A 22,482-nucleotide genomic window follows, 5' to 3' on the forward strand; every position below is an offset into this window, starting at 1 on the left:
TTTTCACTGTTTTTCAGAATTATATCTGCTTAATTTCTGTTCTCCTCCTCCCTGTTTCTTACTTAAAAAAACCAAAAAAAAAACCCACCCTTCTCTTTCCTTTGTTAAATCTTATTTCCTCTTTCCCTTCATAGGAATAAGGGTAAGACTTATAGTCCCACCCACCCCAGGGATCACTGCTCATATATAGAGACCCAAATAATCAGGACTACTCAAATCAGGTCACTTCACAACCAATCAAGATGACCTTTATTCTGTGCAGTCACTGTGGTGCTTTAATTCCAAGACACATTATTTGGAGGCTTAAGGCTTGCCCCATCTGTCTTCAACTTGCTAGTATTAAGGAGGAGCTCTGCAAACTTAAACAGGAATTGAATACAATTAAAGCAGCTTCCATCACTCCACAAAATCATACCAACTTACCACCTCTACCTCAAAGAATAAAATAGCCCAGAAATAAATGGGTCACAGTAAGCTAAGGAAGACTGCGACATGTAACACAGAAACATCTACCTTCACTAATATTACCTCTACAGAATTCCTTCGCTCCACTAGTGCACTGCGATACTCAAGAAAACAGAAGGGAGGTGGGACTGGAACCAATGAAGGTAACTTAAATAATAATAATAATAATAACAGCTTATATACCGCAATACCGTGAAGCTCTATGCGGTTTACAAAGATTAAGCAAAGGTACAAATTGATTGACTTTAAGAGGGGAGGAAGAAAGAGGGTTAATAGGACAGGAAATCCATTTTTGAGGAGAGAGTGATCAATAGAACAAATTAATCGCTATAGAGGGGAGAGAGAAGAGAGGATTAGTTGTCTAGATACTTTAGGAACAGGTGTGTTTTCAGACGTTTCCTAAATTCCCCATAAGTAGTGGGCGAAAGCAATTGTTCTAGGTCTTTACCCCATGATGCTGCTTGGTGCGAGAGAAGATGTTCATGGTGTTTATTCAGTTTACAACCTCTCACTGGGGGGGGAAACGAAGTTGGAATGTGAGCTTCTCTTGTGTCTGTTGGCTGAGAAGACGAAAAGGTCAGTTATATATTTAGGAGCAAGTCCGTGTAGTGCTTTGAAGCAGAAGCAGGCAAATTTAAACTTTACGCGCGCCTCCATTGGCAGCCAATGCAGCTGCCGGTAGTAGGGTGTCACGTGGTCAAACTTCCTCAGCCCAAAGATCAGTTTGACCGCTGCATTTTGCATCAATTGTAAACGCTGCATGTTCTTTTGGGAAATTGCTAAATAGGCGATGTTACAGTAGTCAAGTAGACTCAGTACGAGGGATTGGACTAGGGTTCTGAATGCCGCTTTATCGAAATAAGCTTTAATGGATCTGAGTTTCCAGAGAGTGAAAAATCTCTTTCTGATCAAGGAGTCCACCTGGTCTCTCATGGTTAGGCACTGATCCAAAGTTACACCTAGTATCTTTATGGTAGGTTGGATAGGGTAATTAAGATTATTGATACATAGTGGTGATTTGGTATCAAGCGGATGTGGCGAAGAAACAAAGAAAGTTGTCTTTTCTGAATTAAGTTTGAGCCTAAAGGTTGTCATCCAGTGCTCCATCACGTTTATGGCTTCTGAAGCTTTAGGAATAGTTTCAGAGATAGAATTAACGAATGGGATGATGATCGTAAAATCATCTGCATAACTAAATAGTTTTATCCCTAACTGGGTTAGCTGCGTGCCTAGTGAGGACATGTAGACGTTGAAGAGCAATGGAGAAAGCGGAGACCCTTGTGACACACCGGATGGATTGCTCCAGGTATCTGAAAGTTCATAATTAAAACGTACTTGATAAGTGCAGGACATAAGGAAGCCACGGAACCAATTCAGCACCTTGTCCCTGATACCAATGGCGTCTAGGCATTGCAGCAGTTTCCTGAGAATAAGCGCACCCTAAGCACAAATAAAAAAGCCAAAAACAGAAAACTATTATTGTTGGGGGATTCCATCATCAGAAGCATTAACCTTGGAACACAAGGCGAGGAGACCAAAATAGTGAAATGTCTTCCAGGATCCTCAGCTACCAGGAGTTCCAGGCAAATACAGACTATAATTAAGGAAGAAACTAAGGATTTTAACACTGATGTTGTTATCCATCCGGGAACAAATGACCTGGCCAACAACTCCACACTTGCAGCACAAAAAGCTTTTCGGGAGCTTGGTGAGGGTTTGAAACCTTTTGTAAAGACTTTAGCTTTTTCTGAAATACTGCCTGCATATGGAAAGGGAGAGCAAAGAGTGAAAAACACACAGGACTTTAATAGATGGCTCAAAGCCTGGTGTCATCAAGAAGGCTTCAGGTACATAGGAGGATGGGGAAATACATGGAAGGACAAGAAGATATATTGCACTAATGGGCTACATATTACTACAGCAGGAAAAAGAAACCTTGCAGAGAAATTTAGACAATATGTTTCTAGGCATTTAAACTAGAAGGTGGGGGTGGTGTATGTATGAAGGACAATTATAGAGACCACCCCCGGCAAAAGAAAAGATTTGATAGTAGTAAAGATTGCAACATAAACAATATCAGCAACTCATTTCTTAGTATTGCAACGGAAAGTGAAACAAAACAAAAATCCATACAAAAAAGGAGATTACCGCTGAAAAATAGCTGGAAAGCGATGGAGCAACAAAGTTCATGATCTACAAGCCCTGATGTTAGAGGCAGATCTAGATATTGTCGCTATCACAGAGACATGGTTCAGTGAATCATATGGATGGGATGCAAACATACCGGGATATAATCTTTTTAAGAAGGACATAGATGGTCAAAAAGGTGGAGGAGTAGCTCTCTATGTAAAGATCAATATTCAAGCGACCGAAATGCAAGGGACTTGGGGAGAGGAAGAAGCGATATGGATCACTCTGAAAAGAGAAGATGGAACCTCTATCTACGTGGGTGTAGTCTACTGACCTCCGACTCAATCGCAGCAAATTGATAAGGATCTGATTGTGGATATCCAAAAGTTTGGAAGGCAAGAGGAAGTTCTGCTGTTGGGAGATTTCAACCTGTCGGATGCGGACTGGAATGTTCCTTCTGCGGAATTGGAAAGAAGTAGGGAGATTGTGGATGCCTTTCAAGAGGCTCTGCTCAGACAAATGGTGACGGAACCCACAAGGGAAAAAGTGATATTGGATTTGGTCCTCACAAATGGAGAGAGTATCTCTAATGTTCGAGTGGGTGCTCACCTGGGAAGTAGCGATCATCAAACGGTTTGGTTTGATATAACGGCTAAAGTGGAGAGCAGCCGCACGTTACTTAAAGTCCTAGATTTCAAACGTACAGCCTTTAATGCAATGGGAGAGTACCTGAAGAAAGAGCTGTTAGGATGGGAGGACATAAGAGAAGTGGAAAGACAGTGGTCTAAGCTGAAAGGAGCGATAAAAATGGCTACGGACCTTTATGTGAAGAAAATCAATAAAAACAAGAGAAAAAGGAAGCCGATATGGTTCTCGAAACTAGTGGCGGAGAAAATAAAGGCGAAAGAGTTGGCATTCGTGAAATATAAAAAAAAGGAGTGCAGAAAGGACTACAGAGTGAAACTGAAAGAAGCCAAGAGAGAGATACGTCTGGCGGAAGAACAAATGGCTAAAAATGTAAAAAAGGGAGACAAAAATTTTTTCCAGATATATTAGTGAAAGGAAGAAGATGAAAAATGGAATTGCTAAACTAAAAGATGCTGGGAACCGATATGTAGAGAGTGATGAGGAAAAAGCAAATGTGCTAAACAAATACTTCTGTTCTGTGTTCACAGAAGAAAATCCTGGAGAAGGACCGAGATTGTCTGGCAAAGTTACATGAGAAAATGGAGTAGATTCTGCGCCGTTCACGGAGAAGGGTGTTTATGAGCAACTTGAAAAACTGAAGGTGGACAAAGCGATGGGAACAGACGGGATCCATTCCAGGATACTAAGGGAGCTCAGAGAGGTTCTGGCAAGTCCTATTAAAGACTTGTTTAACAAATCTCTAGAGATGGGATTGGAGGAGAGCGGATGTGGTCCCTATTCATAAAAGTGGTCACAGGGATGAAGCAGGAAACTACAGGCCTCACTTCAGTTGTTGAAAAAATAATGGAAGTGTTGCTGAAAGAAAGGATAGTGTACTTCCTTGAATCTAATGGGTTACAGGATCCGAGGCAACATGGCTTTACAAAAGGTAAATCGTGCCAAACGAACCTGATTTAATTTTTTGATTGGGTGACCAGAGAGCTGGATCGAGGACATATGCTATATGTAATTTACTTGGATTTCAGCAAAGCTTTTGATACAGTTCCTCATAGGAGGCTGTTGAACAAACTTAAAGGGCTGAAGTTAGGACCCAAAGTGGTGAACTGGGTCAGAAACTGGCTGTCGGACAGACACCAGAGGGTGTTGGTTAATGGAAGTCGCTCGGAGGAAGGAAAGGTGAGTAGTGGAGTCCCTCAGGGTTCGGTGCTGGGGCCAAATCTGTTCAATATGTTTATGAGTGACATTGCTGAAGGGCTAGAAGGAAAAGTGTGCCTTTTTGCAGATGATACCAAGATTTGTAACAGAGTAGACACCAAAGAGGGAGTGGAAAATATGAAAAAGGATCTGCAAAAGTTAGAGGAATGGTCTAATGCCTGGTAACTAAAATTCAATGCAAAGAAATGCAGAGTAATGCATTTGGGGATCAAATTCGGGTCTTTATCTGCCATCATCTACTATGTTACTATGTTACCTCCTTGCCCCTTCAGGCCGGCTTCTTCTTACCAACATCAGTTTGCTGCTTAGCCTGCAGCTCCTGCACAATCTCAACCTAGAAGGCAGAAGCAGCAACCTCGTCAACAACCAAAACAACAGGCTGCTCTCCAAAAACCTACACAGCCTTTTTGACATGTTTCTTCAGAGCATAGCCACAGTCAGCATTTTCCAGCCTCTGCCTCAGCCAATCGGAGACCGTCTCCAACTTTTCATTACTCGTTGGGAGCTCATGATATCAGACCTTTGGATCTTAAACATCATTCATCAGGGTTACATTCTCCAATTTCACACTCTGCCTCCAGATCATCCTCCAAGAGAGTCTGCTTTGGACCCTGCACAGCCCTCTCTTCTCCAGGATGTTCAATCCCTTCTCCTGCTCAATGCTCCTGCTCAATTCCTCTCTGTCAGCAGAACCAGGGATTCTACTCCCGTTACTTCTTAGTTCCAAAGAAGATGGGAGGACTGTGACCCATTCTGGATCTCAGAGCTCTCAACAAATTTCTAGTCAAGGAGAAATTTCGGATGCTCTCCCTCGCCCTGCTTTATCCACTTCTCAGTCAGAATGACTGACTATGCTCCCTAATATTCTAATTCATCCAGCTTCCAGGAAATATGTAAGTTTTCAGATACATCAACACTACTACAAGTACAGGTCCTTCCCTTCGGCCTGGCAGCTTCTCCCAGAATCTTCATGAAGTGCCTGATTGTTGTGGCCGCATCTCTCAGATCGCACGGCCTCCATTTCCTTACCTGGATGACTAGTTGATCAAGGCTATTTCATCTCAGGAAGTGGTCCAAGCAACAGACCACTTCTTCAGGTTCTTCAGGTTCTAGGATTTGAAGTCAACTTGCCCAAATCACATCTTATTCTGACTCAACATCTTCAGTTCATTGGAGCTATCCTAGACACCACTCTCATGAGAGCGTTTCTTCCTCTGGATCGCCTTCAGGCTCTCATCCACCTCTATCAGCAAATGCTCTCTCTTCACTGTATCTCTGTGAGATGCATGATGGTTCTTCTGAGCCATATGGCTTCCAATGTCCATGTGACACCTCTGGCAAGGCTATATCTTCAAACTCCTCAGTGGACTCTTGCGTCTCAGTGGTCTCAAGTGACAGATCATCTCTCACAACATATATCTGTAACATCATCTCTTCTGCAGTCACTTCAATGGTGGATGACCTCCTCCAATCTATCCAGAGGTCTTTTTTCACTTACCACCTCATCACAAGGTACTCACCACAGATGCATCTCCTTATGCTTGGGGGGCACAGATGGATGACCTTCAGACCCAAGAACATTGGACCACCAAGGAACGGAAATTTCACATCAATTTTCTGGAGCTCAGAGCAATGTATTATGCCCTCAAAGCTTTCCATCATCTTCTCTGCCCTTAAGTCCTCCTTCTTTGCACAATCAGATAGCAATGTACTATATAAACAAACAAGGAGGCACAGGCTCTCTTCTGTTATGTCAGGAGGCACAGAAAATCTAGACTTGGGTGACAGCTCGCAATCTTTTGTTAAAGGCTGTCTACATTCAAGGGGAGAAGAATTCCCTAGCAGATAACCTCAGCAGAATTCTTCATCCTCATGAATGGACTCTGAACTCTGAAGCTCTCCAGTCCATCTTTGCTCAATGGGGCACTCCACAGGTGGACGTGTTTGCGTCTCTCCACAATCACAAATTGCCCCAATTTTTCTCCAGACTTTACTCTCCTCTCCATCTGGCAGCAGATGCGTTTCTCCTGGATTGGACATGCCTCTTTCTCTGTGCATTCCCTCCACTTCCTCTCGTATTAAGAACTCTATTCAAGCTCAAACGAGAGGTGATCACCATGATTCTCATTGTGCCTCAGTGGCCCAGACAACATTGGTTCTCCCTTCTTCAGCTCAGCTCCTGGGAACCCATACTTCTTCCAGGTTTTCCCACTCTGCTTACTCAGCATCAGTTATCGCTTCTACAAACCAACCTGCAATCTTTGCACCTGCCAGCTTGGTTTCTCTTGGGCTGAATCCATCTGATTTACATCTTTCCCAGCCTGTTTGACATATCATTGATGCCTCTAGGAAACCAGCCATCCAACAATGTTACCAACAAAAGTGGACTAGGTTTTCTTCCTGGAGTCTTCTTCATCATCACGATCCAACTTCCTTATCAGTAGATTTTGTGTTGGATTATCTCCTTCATCTGTCTGACTCTGGACTCAAATCTATATCTGTCAGAGTCCATCTTATCACTATTACAGCTTTTCACATACCAGTTGAGGGAAAGCCTCTCACTGCTCACCCGCTGGTCTCCAGATTCATGAAAGGACTTTTCAATGTTAAACCACCTCTCAAACCTCCTCCTGTAGTCTGGGACCTGAATGTGGTTCTTTTCAGGTTGATGAAGCCACCATTTGAACCAATGGCCACCACTCATCTCAAGTTTTTCACCTGGAAAGTTGTCTTCCTTATTGCTTTCACCTCTTCCAGGAGGGTCAGTGAGTTACAAGTGTTGGTGGCAGATCCACCCTTCACAGTTTTTCACCATGATAAAGTGGTTCTAAGCATGCATCCAAAGTTTCTACCGAAAATTGTCACGAAGTTTCATCTCAATCAGTCAATTGTTCTGCCAGTGTTTTTTTCCTAAATCCCATTCTCATGCTGGAGAAACTGCTTTGCACACTCTGAACTGTAAACGTGCTTTGGCCTATTACATCGACAGGACAAAGCCTCATTGTACTTTTCCCCAACTCTTCGTCTCATTTGATCCTAACAAGTTGGGGCATCCTGTTTTCGAGAGAACGATTTCCTACTGGCTGGCTGCCTGTATCTTGTTCTGTCTGGACTGGCACTGAAGAGTCATGTCACAGCCCACAAAATCTGAGCTATGGCAGCTTCTGTTGCTTTCCTTAGATCTACTCCCATTGAGGAAATCTGTAAAGCTGCCACCTGGTCCTCAGTTCATACATTCACTTCTTACTATTGTTGGAGTCTTTCTCCAGACGGGATGGGCACTTAGGCCAATCTGTATTACAAAATTTATTCTTCTAAAGGCCAACACTCCCATCATCCCATTCTTGTTAGCTTGGAAGTCACCCATCAGTGAGAATATGCTGCCTGCTTATCCTGGAATAAAGCACAGTTACTTACCATAACAGGTGTTATCCAGGGACAGCAGGCAGATATTCTCACAACCCACCCACCTCCCTGGGTTGGCTTCTTAGCTGGCTTATCTTAACTGAGGGACCACGTGCCTACGTCGGGCGGGAAGGCACTTGTGCATGCGCGGTTTGGGCTATCGCAAACTTTCCAAAGATTTAAAGTGATGATGCACTTTTAAAGTGGTCCGTACTGTGGCTCCGTCGGTGACATCACCCATCAATGAGAATATCTGCCTGCTGTCCCTGGATAACACCTGTTACGGTAAGTAACTGTGATTTATCGAAACAAAAGTCACCTGGTATCCATGGTATTCCAAGTGAATTAATAAAAGGCTCAAGGTGCTATCATGACCCTCACTCGTCTGTGCCAACAGATTTGAAAGGAAAAAACATGGCCAACTGATTGGAGAAAATCATTGTTCAAACCTATACCAAAGAAAGGTGATGCCAAAGACTGTAACAACTACAGAACGATTACATTAATTTCATACGTCAGCAAAATATTGTTGAAAATAATACAATGAAGGCTCCAATCATACATTGAGCAAGAGCTACCCGAAGTTCAGGCTGGTTTCAGAAAAGGTCGAGGAACAAGAGACATTATTGCCAATGTTGGATGGATATTGGAGAAGAGCAAAGAATACCAAAAACTCTTATACCTTTGCTTCATTGACTACAGCAAAGTTTTTGACTATGTGGACCACAATAAACTATGAAGAACTCCAGTGCAAATGGGAATACCCAAACAAATAACTCAGCTGATAAAAAGCCTATATGAAAATCAAGAAGTTGCAGTGAGATCTGAATAGGGCAACAGTGATTTGTTTCCGATAAAATGTGGTGTCGGACCAAGATGCATCTTGTCACCTTACCTGTTCAACCTGTATGGTGAAACCATCTTCAGAAAAGCAAATTTGGAAGAAGAGAGTGTCAGTTTCAAAGCTGGTGGCCAAAATATAAACAACCTGCATTATGTAGATGATACAATGCTCATTACCAGCAGCAAAGAAGACATGCTGTATCTACTGAGAAAAGTCAAGCCGAAAGTAGAACTGAACATAAACAAGACGAAGATCATGAACACAGAAAATTGTGAAGATTTTTGAGCTTGAAAGCAATAGAATAGAAATTGTAAAGAATTTCAATCTCCTGGGCTCTTTTGTAAACAAAGAAGCAACTAGCAGGGAGGAAATACTCCGCAGAATAGCACTTGGTCGCTCTTCAATGAAGGCTCTTGACAAAGTATTCAAAGGCAAAAAGAGAGGTAACACTCCAGATGAAGATCAGACTTGTCCACGCATTCATTTACTCAGTGGTAAGTTACGGATGTGAAAGCTGGACACTATGGGGCTCATAATCGAAAGAGAAAAACATCCAAAAAACGGCCTAAATTGGCACTTGGACGATCATCAGTCAAAAACGTCCAAGTGCCAATAATAAAATCGGGTTTTGGACGTATTTAAAAATGACCTAGACCTTCACAGTGTTGCTGAACGACCATAGCTAAATGGGGCGTTTCAGGAGAAGTGTCGAGGGCGGGATTTGTGCGGGATGTGGGCAGGCTTAGACTTAGTCATACTGCATGTATAACCGAAAGTTATACTGCACATGATCGACGGAATTTGGACGTGGTGACTTAGACCATTTAAACATGGTCTAAGTCACAAAAAAAACCACTTAAAGTCACCAGATAAGCACTGCAGACACAAACTACAGACCCACACACACTAACCCAGTGATCACTGACCCTCCCTCCAACCCCATAAAAATCATAATCACACCTTTAAAATTCAGCCTCCAGACCATCATCACCTGGCAGCCTGGCATAGGAAAGCCTAGTCGACCTGCATAGAGGCGGCTTAAGTGGTCTTGGGGGTGGGTTAGGGACCCAAGGAGAGGAGGACCCATGCCCATAAGCTGGTTTAATCACTGCTGGTTAAACATGTGCACTCCCCTAAAAAAAAACAACCCTTTTGTACTGCCCTATAAGTGGCTTCTGCAGTCATAAGGGCTATTGGGGTGGTAGATAGTTGGGTCTAGGGGATTTTGGAGGTGGTTTGGGGGCTCACCATTATCTATAAGGGAGCTGTAGTGAGATGAAGATATGGCATCCTTTTTGTGAAGCCCTGTAAGGTACCCCACTATTTAGATGCCATGTCTGGTTGTCCAGTCCACGTCCAAAAGGTCTGTTTCTAGGTGTTTTTGCCTTGGACAAAAAGTTGAACAAAAATGTGGTATAAAGATGGATGATTTAGCAGCTTGGATGATCAGATCATCAGGACGTGTAGTTAGATGATTTTCGAAACGGAAAATAATTTGGACGTATTTTCGAAAATGTGTCCTAAGCTGTTTTTTTTAACTTTGGACGACTTAAGATTTGGATGAAAATGGACTTAGATGTTCCTTTCGATTATGCCCTTCTATGGAAACAAGACAGAAAGAAGATTGACTCATTTGAGCTTTGGTGCTGGTGAAGGATTTTAGGCGTGCCGTGGACTGCCAGAAGAACTAACAAATTTGATTCTGGAAGAGATCATAAGAACATAAGAAATGCCTCTGCTGGGTCAGACCCGAGGTCCATCGTGCCCAGCAGTCCGCTCACGTGGTGGCCCAACAGGTCCAGGACCTGTGCAGTAATCTTCTATCTATACCCCTCTATCCCCTTTTCCAGTTGGAATTTGTCCAATCCTTTCTTGAACCCCAGTACCGTACTCTGCTCTATTACGTCCTCTGGAAGCGCATTCCAGGTATCCACCACACGTTGGGTAAAGAAGAACTTCCTAGCATTTGTTTTGAATCTGTCTCCTATCAACTTTTCCAAATGCCCTCTTGTTCTTTTATTATTAGAAAGTTTGAAGAATCTGTCCCTCTTTACTCTCTCTATGCCCTTCATGATCCTATAAGTCTCTATCATATCTCCTCTAAGTCTCCTCTTCTCCAGGGAAAAGAGACCCAGCTTCTCCAATCTCTCAGAATATGACAGGTTTTCCATACCTTTTATCAGACGTGTCGCTCTCCTCTGAACCCTCTCAACTAACGCCATATCCTTCTTAAGGTACGGCGACCAATATTGGACGCAGTACTCCAAATACCGGCTATGTCACTCGAAGCCCAAATGATGAAGTTAAGACTGTCTTATTTTGGTCACACTATCAGAAGAGAAAGATCACTGGAGAGGGACTTCATGTTTAGGAAGATCAAAGAAACCAGGTGAAGAGGGCAACCTGAAATCAGAAGGCTGGATACGTTGAAAACAATCATGGGGATGAAGCTGGGAGACCATTTCAGATTATCAAAAAATCAACTTTTTTTTAGGTCTGCAATTCATGAAGTTGCTAGGACTTGAGCATGAGTTGATGGCACCTAACAACTACAATAAAGTTAATCTTGTTTCAACAATACTGTGGGTCGAATAATCATGAACTGTAGGTGATACTATAACTTGCATTGTGCTGTTTCTAGGATGTTTTGTGCAAATGATTTATTTTGTAATTGTTATAAACTCTTATCTATTGTGCATCGCTTAATACTTTTATCAATAGCAGTATACCTTTAATATGCTTTAAATTGTGTTACAAGGGATGGGTCTTGATATATTGCTTTTTCTGTGTGGTTACAATCAAAGCAGTTTACATATTAGCAAAATGAATCAAATGCAAACTTAGGGCTCCTTTTATCAAGCCGCGCTAGCAGGGTTAACGCGTGCGACTTTTAATCACGCGCTAACCCCCGCTATTATGCGCGTTAAACCGCTATCGCGGCTTGATAAAAGGAGCCCTTAGAACAGGAGTGTCCAACTCCAGTATTCCTGGGGCCGCAAACTGATTTGGTTTCCAGGATATTGCTAATGACTATGTCTCCATTCATTCGGATATCTCAGGCATATTGAATAGGGATGTCTCAAAAAGCAGCCCATTTTGCTCACCTTAAGGACAAATTGGCCACCCCTGGTTTAGAAAAAGGCCTCTGTTATTTTTAAGTGTCAGAAGTGCTTTTGAAAGACTGTAAACCTGATTCTTTAGCAGTTCATTACTAGAGGGTAGGAGACAGATATGATAACGTTCTGATCTCTTGCAGTTCAGTGAAGGACTCAATGCTATACCAATTAGTCCTCGAGAGACGATAGACTGCACTTTAAAGCTGACCCCTAAGCAGCTTCACCAGATAATCATTGGTAAGATTTCAACATTATTTCATCTCCATCTCTCCACCACCTCTACCAGGAGACCATTCCTCGCATTTACCACCCTTTTCAGAAAATTTGTCCTTTTTATTTTTATTTTGTATACTGCCTATCAAGGTTATCTAAGCGGTTTACATTCAGGTCCTCAAGCATTTTTCCCTGTATGTCCCGGCGAGCTCACACTCTATCTAATGTACCTGGGGCAATGGGGGGATTAAGCGACTTGCCCAGGGGCACAAAGAGCAATGTAGGATTTGAACCCACAGCCTCATGGTGCTGAGGCTGGAGCTACAACCACTGCACCACTCTAGAAATCAAAATGTAGCAAAAGTGAGCCAAGTCTAAGACAATCAAGCCATTGTGACATCACTGATGAGGTTGGCTCTTATTGGTGGAATGAGGCATTTTGATATCATAGTATCAGCTCTGGTTACCAGAGACAGATACTTTTCACACTATTTATTCAGTTTTCTGTTATTGTCCCAGGGGAGCTCAGAACAGTTTACATGAATTTATCCAGCTACCCAAGCATTTTTCCCTATCTGTCCCAGTGGGTTCACAATCTATCTAATGTACCTGGAGCAATGGGAGGATTAAGTGACTTGCCCGGGGTCACAAGGAGCAGCATGGGTTTGAACCCACAACCTCAGGGTGCTGAGGCTGTAGCTCTTACCACTACATCACTCCTTCCATCCAGTGGTTGGCAATAGGATTTAAAGGGCTAGGGAGTCAAGATGGCATCAGGAACAGACGTGCGCGCTGAGCTGCGCCACTAAGCTCCTCTAGAATGGACCCAAAACTCCAAACTTACCCATCTGTGTTGCTTGCATCACGATGGGAAAGAGGAAAGGATCTTTGCGGTCAGTACCTCCAGCGACCGCAACGCCGAGTCGGTTATTTCAGATGACTTTGGAGGGCTTGGCTCAACGCACAACCCAGATGGCACAGCCAGCTTCAGGAGAAGTTCCGTTTTCAATGGAGCTTCTTAGCGTTGAAGGGGCTTCGTTTAGCCCCAAAGTGAGACAGGCACCTATCCAGCCTGGAGGTCCCAGCCCTGTGCTTTAGGCAACACTGAAGTCCCTGGAAGTGGAAGCGGAAGTGTGGAGCCTTGGAGGAGCGGCTGGGAGACCCTGTTGGGTGGAAGTACAAGCTAGAGATCTAACAATGATCTCCAGCACAGAGATTGGAGAAGGAAAACTCGGGGAAGAAATACCATCATCCTTTGGAAGGTTGGAAAGATGAGCTATCGTCAAATTAGAAGATATTTGGAGGGCAATAGAGGTAATGGACTCCAACCTGAAAAAAGCAGTTGAAGTTTTAAGGAAGGATTGCGGTAGTATCAGTGCTAAAGTGGAACACCATGGGGAAATCCTGAGGGAATATGGCGAGACTATTCAGAAGCATGAGCGGCAGATTTCTCTGCTGAATGATCTTCAAGTAGACATAGTTAAAGAGAGATCTGTCATTAAAAAAAAATTAGAGTATATTGAAAATTATTAAAGAAAAAATAATTTGAGAATTTTTAATTTTCTAAGGTCACCAGTAATCTCACCTATTGAAATGGTCCGTAAATATATGCGTGAAATTTTGCTTCTGCCTGAAGAAAACCTACAATAATTGGCTCTGTTCCCTTTCCAAAGAGTAACGCTAACTGGCTGCTGACAGGGCCCTCTTTGTAAGGAGATTGTTTTCTCTTTTTATTTCTAGTTCTTGACTCCAAAAATATTTGTGGACTAAATAATGATAGTTTTCTTTCTTTTTTAAAATAATGTTAGGGATTAATTTCCCTATTTAATTTTGTGAATCAGTATTCAAGTGTGTTTGATTACTTAAAAAATTTGAAATAAATAATAAATTAATTTTAAAAAAAAGATTTAAAGAGCGATAATGACTTAAATTGCAGGCTCCCTCCCCCTTTCCGTGCCTCCCTGGGAGAACTGTTTCAAGTTTATTTGGTTTTGATATACCGCTTTTAAGTGTGATCCCTGGTGTCTAGTATCTCCCAGCATATTTCATCACACCCAATGAAGAACTTAAATAAATAAGATTGAAGGATGGCCTTGCCCACTTGGGATCTGATCTGACTCACCAAAGGAGTCCAGGAGGTAGTGGGGCCAGAAGCTGTCTCCACTCTTTCCTGCCCATTGGCTCCCTACAGCACAATGGCAGTTCCTAGCCCCTAGCAGTAGTCTTATGGTCAGGCTGTCAAATAAGGGAGCAGAGGCCTCTTGTGAGGAGACTGAGAGGTCTCCAATGTGGGCTATTAAAGATCTTTAAATACTGCCACTGTTGTATGAAGTCCACTGCTTTAAGATAACATTTCTCATGTTTTGCACCAGTTCCTGGCTATGGTAAATGTGTCAAAAATTTCTCAGAAAGTTTAGCTAGGGGATGTAAATAAGCCAAGAGCTCATTTGCATGTTTTAGCAAAGTTTCCCTAAAACAGGTACTAACCTGGAAACATTTTTATGGATTAGTACTTGAGGCCCTAAGACAAGGTCAGAGCTAGCAACAGGTTCTCCTCCAACAAACATGTATCCCTAACCTTGAACATCTCCTTTGTACATAAAGGGCACAGTGAAAGTGGATTTTAGTGGGTAGAAAGCTTTTTACTTGTAAATATTGACTTTGAAACTTGTCCATCCTCAGTGAAGGTAAAAGTATTTGCCTTCTATAACATACCTGGTTTCTACCTGCATTATTAGGAAGTGTTCCCCAGGGTATGTTTATGTTAGGGAAAAAAACAAGGATATGCATTGTCTTTTCAAATGTAAAATTTTGTCCACACAAAAAAAGCAAGCACAGATAGCATGGGTGCTCAGTATCCATATCCATGACAGTAATGAAAACAACATTATGATGCAGATCCCATGGGAAAAATGTTCTCAGCAAGTTTGCATCAACATGGATGGTTTAATTGTTACCTCAAAGCGGTTAGGTAATAAGAAGCCGGAGCTAAGATAGAGATGTTCAGATGTTTATGTCCCATGGCATAAATGCAAAGGAGATAAGTCTCTTTCATTTGAAAGGAAGCTCTGGAATGAGGGGGCCTAGGATGAAGGTGAAAGGAAACAGACTCAAGAAAAATACTTCTTCCCAGAAATGGTGGTGAATTTGTGGAATGTCCTCCCAGTAGAGGTGGTGGAGACAAAGACTATCTCTGAATTCAATGCGTGGAACAAGTACAAAGGATCTGTAAGGGATAGTAGAAGGTATGGAAGGGCAGAATGGGTAGACCATTTGGTCTTTATTCAATAATAATAATAACTTTATTTTTATATACCGCAATATCACAAACAGTTCAGAGCGGTTTACAGAGGAAGAGACTGTATACAGACAGCGATATTACAAAAAACTTTAGAAATATGTACATCAAGGCAGAAGTGGGGTTAGAGAAATTGATCAAGGAGATAAGGATGGAAAAGCCACTGAGTCCAGCCTTGTAATAATTATGGAAAGGGGATGGGATTTTTTCTGCTTTTCTGTGGTTATAATCAAAGCGGTTTACATATTACCGTATATACTCGATTCTTGTACAATCCCTCTGGAGGCTGAACTAGCACGCAGTGCATCTATTCCAGCCTTGGCTGCAGAACTTCAAAATAAAACCAACCCCCTCTGCGAGGTCACCTGTGCGGCCACTCGGCTTGAAGTTTAGTTCAGTTCAGTTTGTTTCTGCAGCCTTGCTGAGAACTTCTAGTTTTCTTCTGCTCGGGATTTTATTTCTCAATTCCTAGTCTTTTATTTTCTTTGGTACCGCAGGTTTGCCCACATGCTGCGGATCAACTCTGTGCGAGTGATCCTTCGGCGGGAGATCGCAGACATTTTAAAGTTTGCTTCTGGAGGGTGCTCTGTTAGCCTGAAACTGCAGTAAGCCCTTTGGACAGCCTGCAGATTGGATCGGGTCTCCAGGATCAGGAGCCATCTCTCCCTTGGTTCGTCCGCAAAGGGGTAGAGCACAGGCTGCTGCGGTTCCAAGGAGGTACGCCAGGATCGGAACTGAGCAGCATGTCTTCCCTGTTTTCCCTGAGTGGTCCTGGTGGTTGTGATCTGAGGTGACAGGGAAGGTGTGGCGGCCAGAAGAGCTGAAAAATCCAGTTTAATCAGCTCCTGAGGTACTGATCTCTCTATTCTTGTACTATGTATTGCTGGCTGCCATTGAAATGCATTGCAGCACATGTCTTTGTGGTGTCTATGAGTCACAGAGTTTGCTGATTTGGGGGGGATGCTCAAATTGGGGTTTTGGGGGGTTTCCCTGCATGCCCTGGTCCCCCCCACCTGTAAAATCCTAAAATTGCCATTTTTCACGTTTTCCTGTGTTTTTAACGGGCGTTTTTTAGTCAAAATCAGCACCTGTGGCGGCCATCTTGTGTTCCGCGGGCCGCAAGGGGGGGTGAGAGGTGTGCGGATCCTGCGCTCCCCTCCTCCTGAGAGGCCCTAATGCCCTTTAATACGACCAGAGTCGCGATTGTTGCGTTTGAGGTGCCTAAACTGGGCACGGATGGCTATTGTGAAATGCAATCACTGTTCCGGGAAAAAGTCTCTTCAGTCTGCTAATCCTGTGAGATCTGGGTCGCACAGAGCGGTTCTGGCCGCCGGTGAATGTTTTTCCCCAGAATTTGGGGCTCTGAGGTATATGACTGTAAAAAACCCCAAAACAAAACAGGAGTAAAAAGGGGCTTTGCCTGTTTCTCTCACTCAGACTCCAGTACAACAGTCTGTTCCACCTTCGGATGCCAGCATGACGACTTGTTTCTTTACTGGGGTTCCAGAAAGCAGGCGGCTTGTCCCCGTCCTTGCTTCTGCTTTGGTGTCTATCCCGTTGCTGTCGCCTGTTTCTTCGATGGAATTAGCAGAGGTGGCTAATTTAGCAGATCTGAGTAATACCCAGACCAATGGGTTCTGAGACCTTGCGGATCGGCAGGCGGTGTGCCGGCTCATCAAGACCAGCCGCCTGCCCATCTTTATTTTTAGGTCACTGTGACCACGGAACCTGATTTCTGACAGAATGTACAGTCCGCCTCCTTGCAGCAATGCAGTTTTGTCGGAAGTGATGTTAGAGGTCTGGGAGTCCATGGAGGGTTCCCTTATCCTTGGACTTGGCAAAGTTGTATCCCATGGCATCAGACTTCAACTAGAAACTGGTCCTGCTGACGGTGGATTTAGCTGTGGCTCAGGTTGCCAAGTATACCTCTTTTTCCTCAGATGGAGGGATTGTCCTGCAGGATGTTCAGGACTGACGATTGCATTCTGATCTCCAGCGTCTTTCTGTTTCTGCTACAGAGGAAGGGCAAGCTGCGACGGCCATTTCCTTGTGCCTTGGGCATGTCTGAATTTTTTGCCTGACACACTCTGTAGCATCTTGAACTGGGAGCTTCTTCAGGCTCTGCTCAACTAATGACTTGGATTCACCAGTGGTTGAATGCTACTTCAGCTAAAGGCTCCATTGAGCAGGTTCCCTTTTAAGGGTTCGCTCTTGTTTGGCCAGGGTTTGGATGACTTTATGGCCAGCGTTCAGGTCTGTAGCCTGAGGTGCTACCTTGCTCTAGACCTAGTCTGACCAGGGGTATGGGCCAGCCAGATTTTTGCCCCTGCTGGCGCACTTCTCAGTATGCCGGACCCCTGGCGGCGAGACAGCGTTAGAGCTCCCTCCAGTTCTCGCTTTGGAGGTGCAGCACGCCAACAGTTTTCCTACTCTTGGCCTTCTGCCCCTCCCTAGAGAAAAAATATGATGCCAGGTCTCTGGAGGGTCCCCCCTCTCCCAGTTCGGTGGCGGCTTTCAGCCTGCCTTCCGGAATGGCAAATGGTAATCTCGGCCCAGTGAGTAATCATCGTGCACAGGGAAGGCACAGTTTTTCCGGCCTCTGCTGGAATTCTTCCTGTCCCCTCCTGTAGGAATTCCGGAAAGGGCCAGCCAGGTGCGAGCCACAATGAGCAGGTTGCTGGATCAGGAGGCTATAGAGCCTGTTTCAAAGGGAGACTGGGGCACCGGGAGAAACGCGGTTTACTTCATCATGCCAATGAAAGACTCCGAAGATTGCAGACCAATTCTGGACCTGAAGGCAGTGAACGCCTTCCTGTGAGTTCCGCATTTCAGACTGGAAATGCCCGGGGAGTTTTTGGCTTCCATCTGCACTCACTGGGTGTGCAGGTCCATAAGTACCTCGACAACTGGCTGATCAGAGCTCCCTCTTTAGTGGAAGCGCTTGGCAGTTCGTCAAGCGGTGACTGCTGGACAATCTCGGCTGGGTGATCCATCTCAAGACGATTCACCTCGAGCCACTGCAGGACTTGGAGTACACGGGAGTCCGGTTCCATGCGGGCAGGAACCAAGTGTTTCTGACGGAATCCGGGAAGCTAAGGTGGAGACCATAGTTGTGATCCGTGGGCAAGAGCTCTCATCCGTCCTCTTCAGTTGTCCCTTCTGTCTCGGTGGAATCCTCAGTGAGATGTGCTGGGGTGAAGTTGCCATGGTTGGTGATGGCTCGCAGATGTATGGTGTAGTGGTTCAAGTTTCAAGTTTCAAGTTTATTTAGTATTTTGATTACCTCGCATAGTCCAAATCCAATGCGAATTACACAAGTTCCAAAATTATAAAAAAAAACATTATAAAACTAACAGACATAATATTCATTACCAATACAATATTATATGTAAGGGGGGGAAGGGGCAAAAACAATAAACGTAAATACAATTTTTAAAAAAAAATTAAAAGTAAAGATAAAACCAGGAAAGGGTTAAGACACAAAAGGTAAGGGAACAAATACCCGCTTTATTCTATTAAATTGTCTACCTGAATCAATTGTAGAGTATGACCAATCTATTGGAAAGCGTCTTTGAATAGCCAGCTCTTTAGAAGACTTTTGAACTTACTAAGAGATTTTTCTTCTCTTATATTAAGTGGAAGTGAAATTTGTGGAGCTGTAACAGAAAAAAATCATATCTCTTTTAGAGTATAAAACTTTTAAGGAAGGTACTACTAACAGGGCTTTATCTACAGATCTTAAGGATTATGGAATTAGATATCTTTCTAAAAATATGGGAGCTTTATTTATAAGTGTTTTATGTGTGAGTAGAGCTATTTTATAAGTGATTCTATAATTTACTGGAAGCCAATGTTCTTCCTTTAGAAGCGGTGTAACATGATCAAATTTTTTCTTTTTCTTAATTAATTTTGGTTGAACGATGTATGGTATGGTGGTTGAACCTGGTTACTCTGTACAGAGGGCTCCCTCTGCGCGTCTTGGACTGGGTGCCCTTGGTGATGGACACGAGTCTCTCCAGTTGGAGAGCAGTTTGCCAGCCTGTGCCGGTCCACTGTCGGTGGACTGCATTGGAAAACAGATGGTTGTTCAATCGGCTGGAGATGCGTACGATCTGTCTGGCCCTGCTGCGATTTCAAGGGAATCTCCTTGTATTCTCGGACATTGCGATGGTGGTTGCCTATGTCAACTGTCAAAGAAGCATGAGGAGTCCTCTGCTGAGCCTAGAGGCTCGGATGCTCGTTGCCTAGGCGGAGAAGCGTTTGATGACCTTGTCCTCAGCTCATGTGGCAGGGGTGGATGATGTGCCAGTAGACTTCCTCAGTTGTCAGATTCTGAACCCAGGAGAATGGTCCTTGTCCGGACTAGCATTTGAAGCCATGTTTCGTCGGTGGGGTCACCCCGCCTTCGATCTGATAGCGTCCTCGGGCAACCAGAAGGTGGACAGGTTCTTCAGCTGCCGATGGGAGGTCGGCAAAGCAGGGCTCGGTGCTCTGGTTCAACCATGGACGGATGGGGAACTTCTGTATGGCATACTAAGCACTCCTAATATTCTTCTCACTTTATCCTTTAACCTTCATTGGAGTTCCTTTCTCTCCCAACTCTTGTAAACCGTGCCAAGCTCTACAATTGTGGAGAGGATGCGGTATACAAACCTAAGGTTTAGTTTAGTTTAGTTTTCCCCATGGCCTATGATAGGGCGTGTTCTGGGCCGGGTGGCATTTCACGCAGGTCCGGTGTTTCTAGTGGCCCCGGATTGGACCAGCCATCCTTGGTATGTAGACCTGGTGCAATTGAGCTCAGTGAGGGGTCTGCTGCGTCTTCCTTGCCATCAGATATTGCTCATGCAGGGCCTGATAGCCCTTCAAGTTCCGGACGACTTGGTCTTCCAGCCTGGTGCTGTACGCGCGGCCTTGAAGGCTGTCATTGCCATGTTTCTTCATTGCCATAGGAATTCGACGGTGTTGGCCTCCGCGAAGGCCTAGAGGTGCTTTTCAGCTTGGTGTGCAGGAGTTCACGTGGATCCTTTGGCCCTGTCGGTGGCGCCTGTTCTGGCCTTCCTGTGGGCTGGTTTCCGGAAGGGTCTGGCAGTTTCTTCTTCTGGGTCCCCATTGCGGGACTGTCGTGTTCGGGTCCCTATTCTCTCGGGGGTTCTTTGGCGTCTCCCCAAGATGTTGTATGCTTCTTACAGGGGGGGAGGGGCGGGGAGACTGCGGCCTCCCTTGCGACTACCGTGTCCTTCGTAGGATCTGAGTCTGGTTCTCCACTCACTGGCTCATCTGATCTATGAACCCCTGGATGGGATTTCTCTGAGAGATGTTGCCGTCAAGACCGCTTTCTTCGTTACGGTCGCTTCTGTTCAGGGTCTGTCAGAGCTTCAGGCTATATCATGCAGGGATCCTTTTCTCCGCATCATGGAGTCTGCAGTTGTTTTGAGGGCCGTGCCTTCTTTTCTTCTGCACGTGGGGTCAGCAGTCCACATCAACCAGATAGTTCAGCTACCCACATTTGTTCTGTCGGGTTCCAAGACTAAGACTCATGTTTTGCGGTCTCTGGAGGTGTCTTTGGAGATGCCTTAGGCTACTAACGATTTCCGTCTGTCGGATCATCTGTTTGTCCTGGCGGGCCCCGTCGGAAGCAGGCACCAGGGTCGGCCTGCTTCCGAGGCTATGGGGTTCTAAGGGTCCTGGGATGGTGCCCCTTCTGCTTTTTAGTCTGGTTCTTCTTAAGTGACCTGTTCCTCAGTTTTGCAGGTGTGAAATGTTTCAATTTCTTATTATCCTAACTTGGCCTTTTTTGGCAGTTGTTGATTATGTATTTGGTTATCATGAGCAGCATTGATTTGTAGCAAGGAGTTCCCACACTCCCTCTCTTTTTCTTGTGTTTCCTGTTTGTATTAGATAATCTTGGCTTTGCTACCTACTGAACTTCAAGGGGAGTGGCCACGCAGGTGACCTCGCAGAGGGGGGTTGGTGTTATTTTTAAGTTCTGCAGCCAAGGCTGAAATTGATGCACTACCCACTAGTTCAGCCTCCAGAGGAGATCTACAAGAAGGAAGATTAGCAGAGTCAAATTTCATCAAGTAATAATAAACTTAATGATTATGACAGGAGTCGCCATACAACATATCACCAGATAGGTTATGAAAGAGTATAGATAGAAGGACAAGGGGGATTTAGACAAGGATCACCTTACAGGTCATGGACCTGATGGGCCGCCGCGGGAGCGGACTGCTGGGCGCGATGGACCTCTGGTCTGACCCAGCGGAGGCAACTTCTTATGTTCTTAACTATACATTTTGGTGGAATTCGCTGTCATATTTATAAAATGGAAAGAACAATTGCCATACAAAAAGGGAACTATAATAATTTTAAAAAGATTTGGGGGCCATTGACAAATTATTGCAATGATTAGACGCCATTATCCACTGAAAGTACATAGGGAGAGGGTATAAAGTTATATTAAAGGTTTGATCAATAGATAAGAATATAATATTTATATGATGTTTTTGATTAAAATATTTGTGGGGAGGGTATAAATTTGTTTTTAAGATAATGTTAGAAGAAATACAAGTGATGTTTACAAGGATTAAATTATGTAATATTGTGTTCTTGATGTAAGATGGAAAAATGAACAAAGAATTTGAAAAAAAAAAAAAAAAAAGAGGTAAGAAACCTAATCTTTCAATATAAGTCAATCCAAATATAAGTCAAGACCTCCATTTCCCCCCCCAAAAGGAGGAAAAATATTGACTCAAATATTGACTCAAATATAAGATGGGGGCTTAATATTCAAGTGCCCTGCCCTACCAGGATCTACACCCAGCGCTCCTTCCCTCACTCCCTGCCCTGCCAGACTCTGCACCCAGTCCCCTTTCCTCCCTGCCAGGCTCTGCACCCTGTCCCCCCTTCCTCCCTTCCTCACTTCCCTGTACCATCTCCCTGCCTCCTGATGCTTTGCAGGCCTCCACCGGCCCTGCCATAAGACCCGGTGGTCCAGGATATGAGGGATCCCACCCCAGCCAAATCCACCCCCCTCCCTGCGCAGCCCCCCCTTGGCAGCCTCACGGTGAGCGGGACAGGAGGAATCCCTTCTGCCTCTTGTGCCTGCCGAAATTGGACATCCACACCTCCCTCCCACCTGGTCCCAT

The 22,482-nt window shown here is 44.3% G+C and overlaps 1 protein-coding gene across 2 annotated transcripts in view; it reads left to right on the forward strand.

The window, feature by feature from the left end:
• Positions 1-22,482, forward strand: part of CFAP47 (cilia and flagella associated protein 47) — a 1,062,207-nt gene that overhangs the window by 151,705 nt on the left and 888,020 nt on the right. For both annotated transcript variants that reach the window (XM_033947561.1, XM_033947559.1), the window contains exon 13: positions 11,964-12,060. In XM_033947561.1, the coding sequence (XP_033803452.1) occupies positions 11,964-12,060 (97 nt within the window). The remainder of the gene's footprint in view (positions 1-11,963; positions 12,061-22,482) is intronic.

Source organism: Geotrypetes seraphini, chromosome 6 (assembly GCF_902459505.1).
Source record: "Geotrypetes seraphini chromosome 6, aGeoSer1.1, whole genome shotgun sequence".
NCBI classification, from domain to species: domain Eukaryota; kingdom Metazoa; phylum Chordata; class Amphibia; order Gymnophiona; family Dermophiidae; genus Geotrypetes; species Geotrypetes seraphini.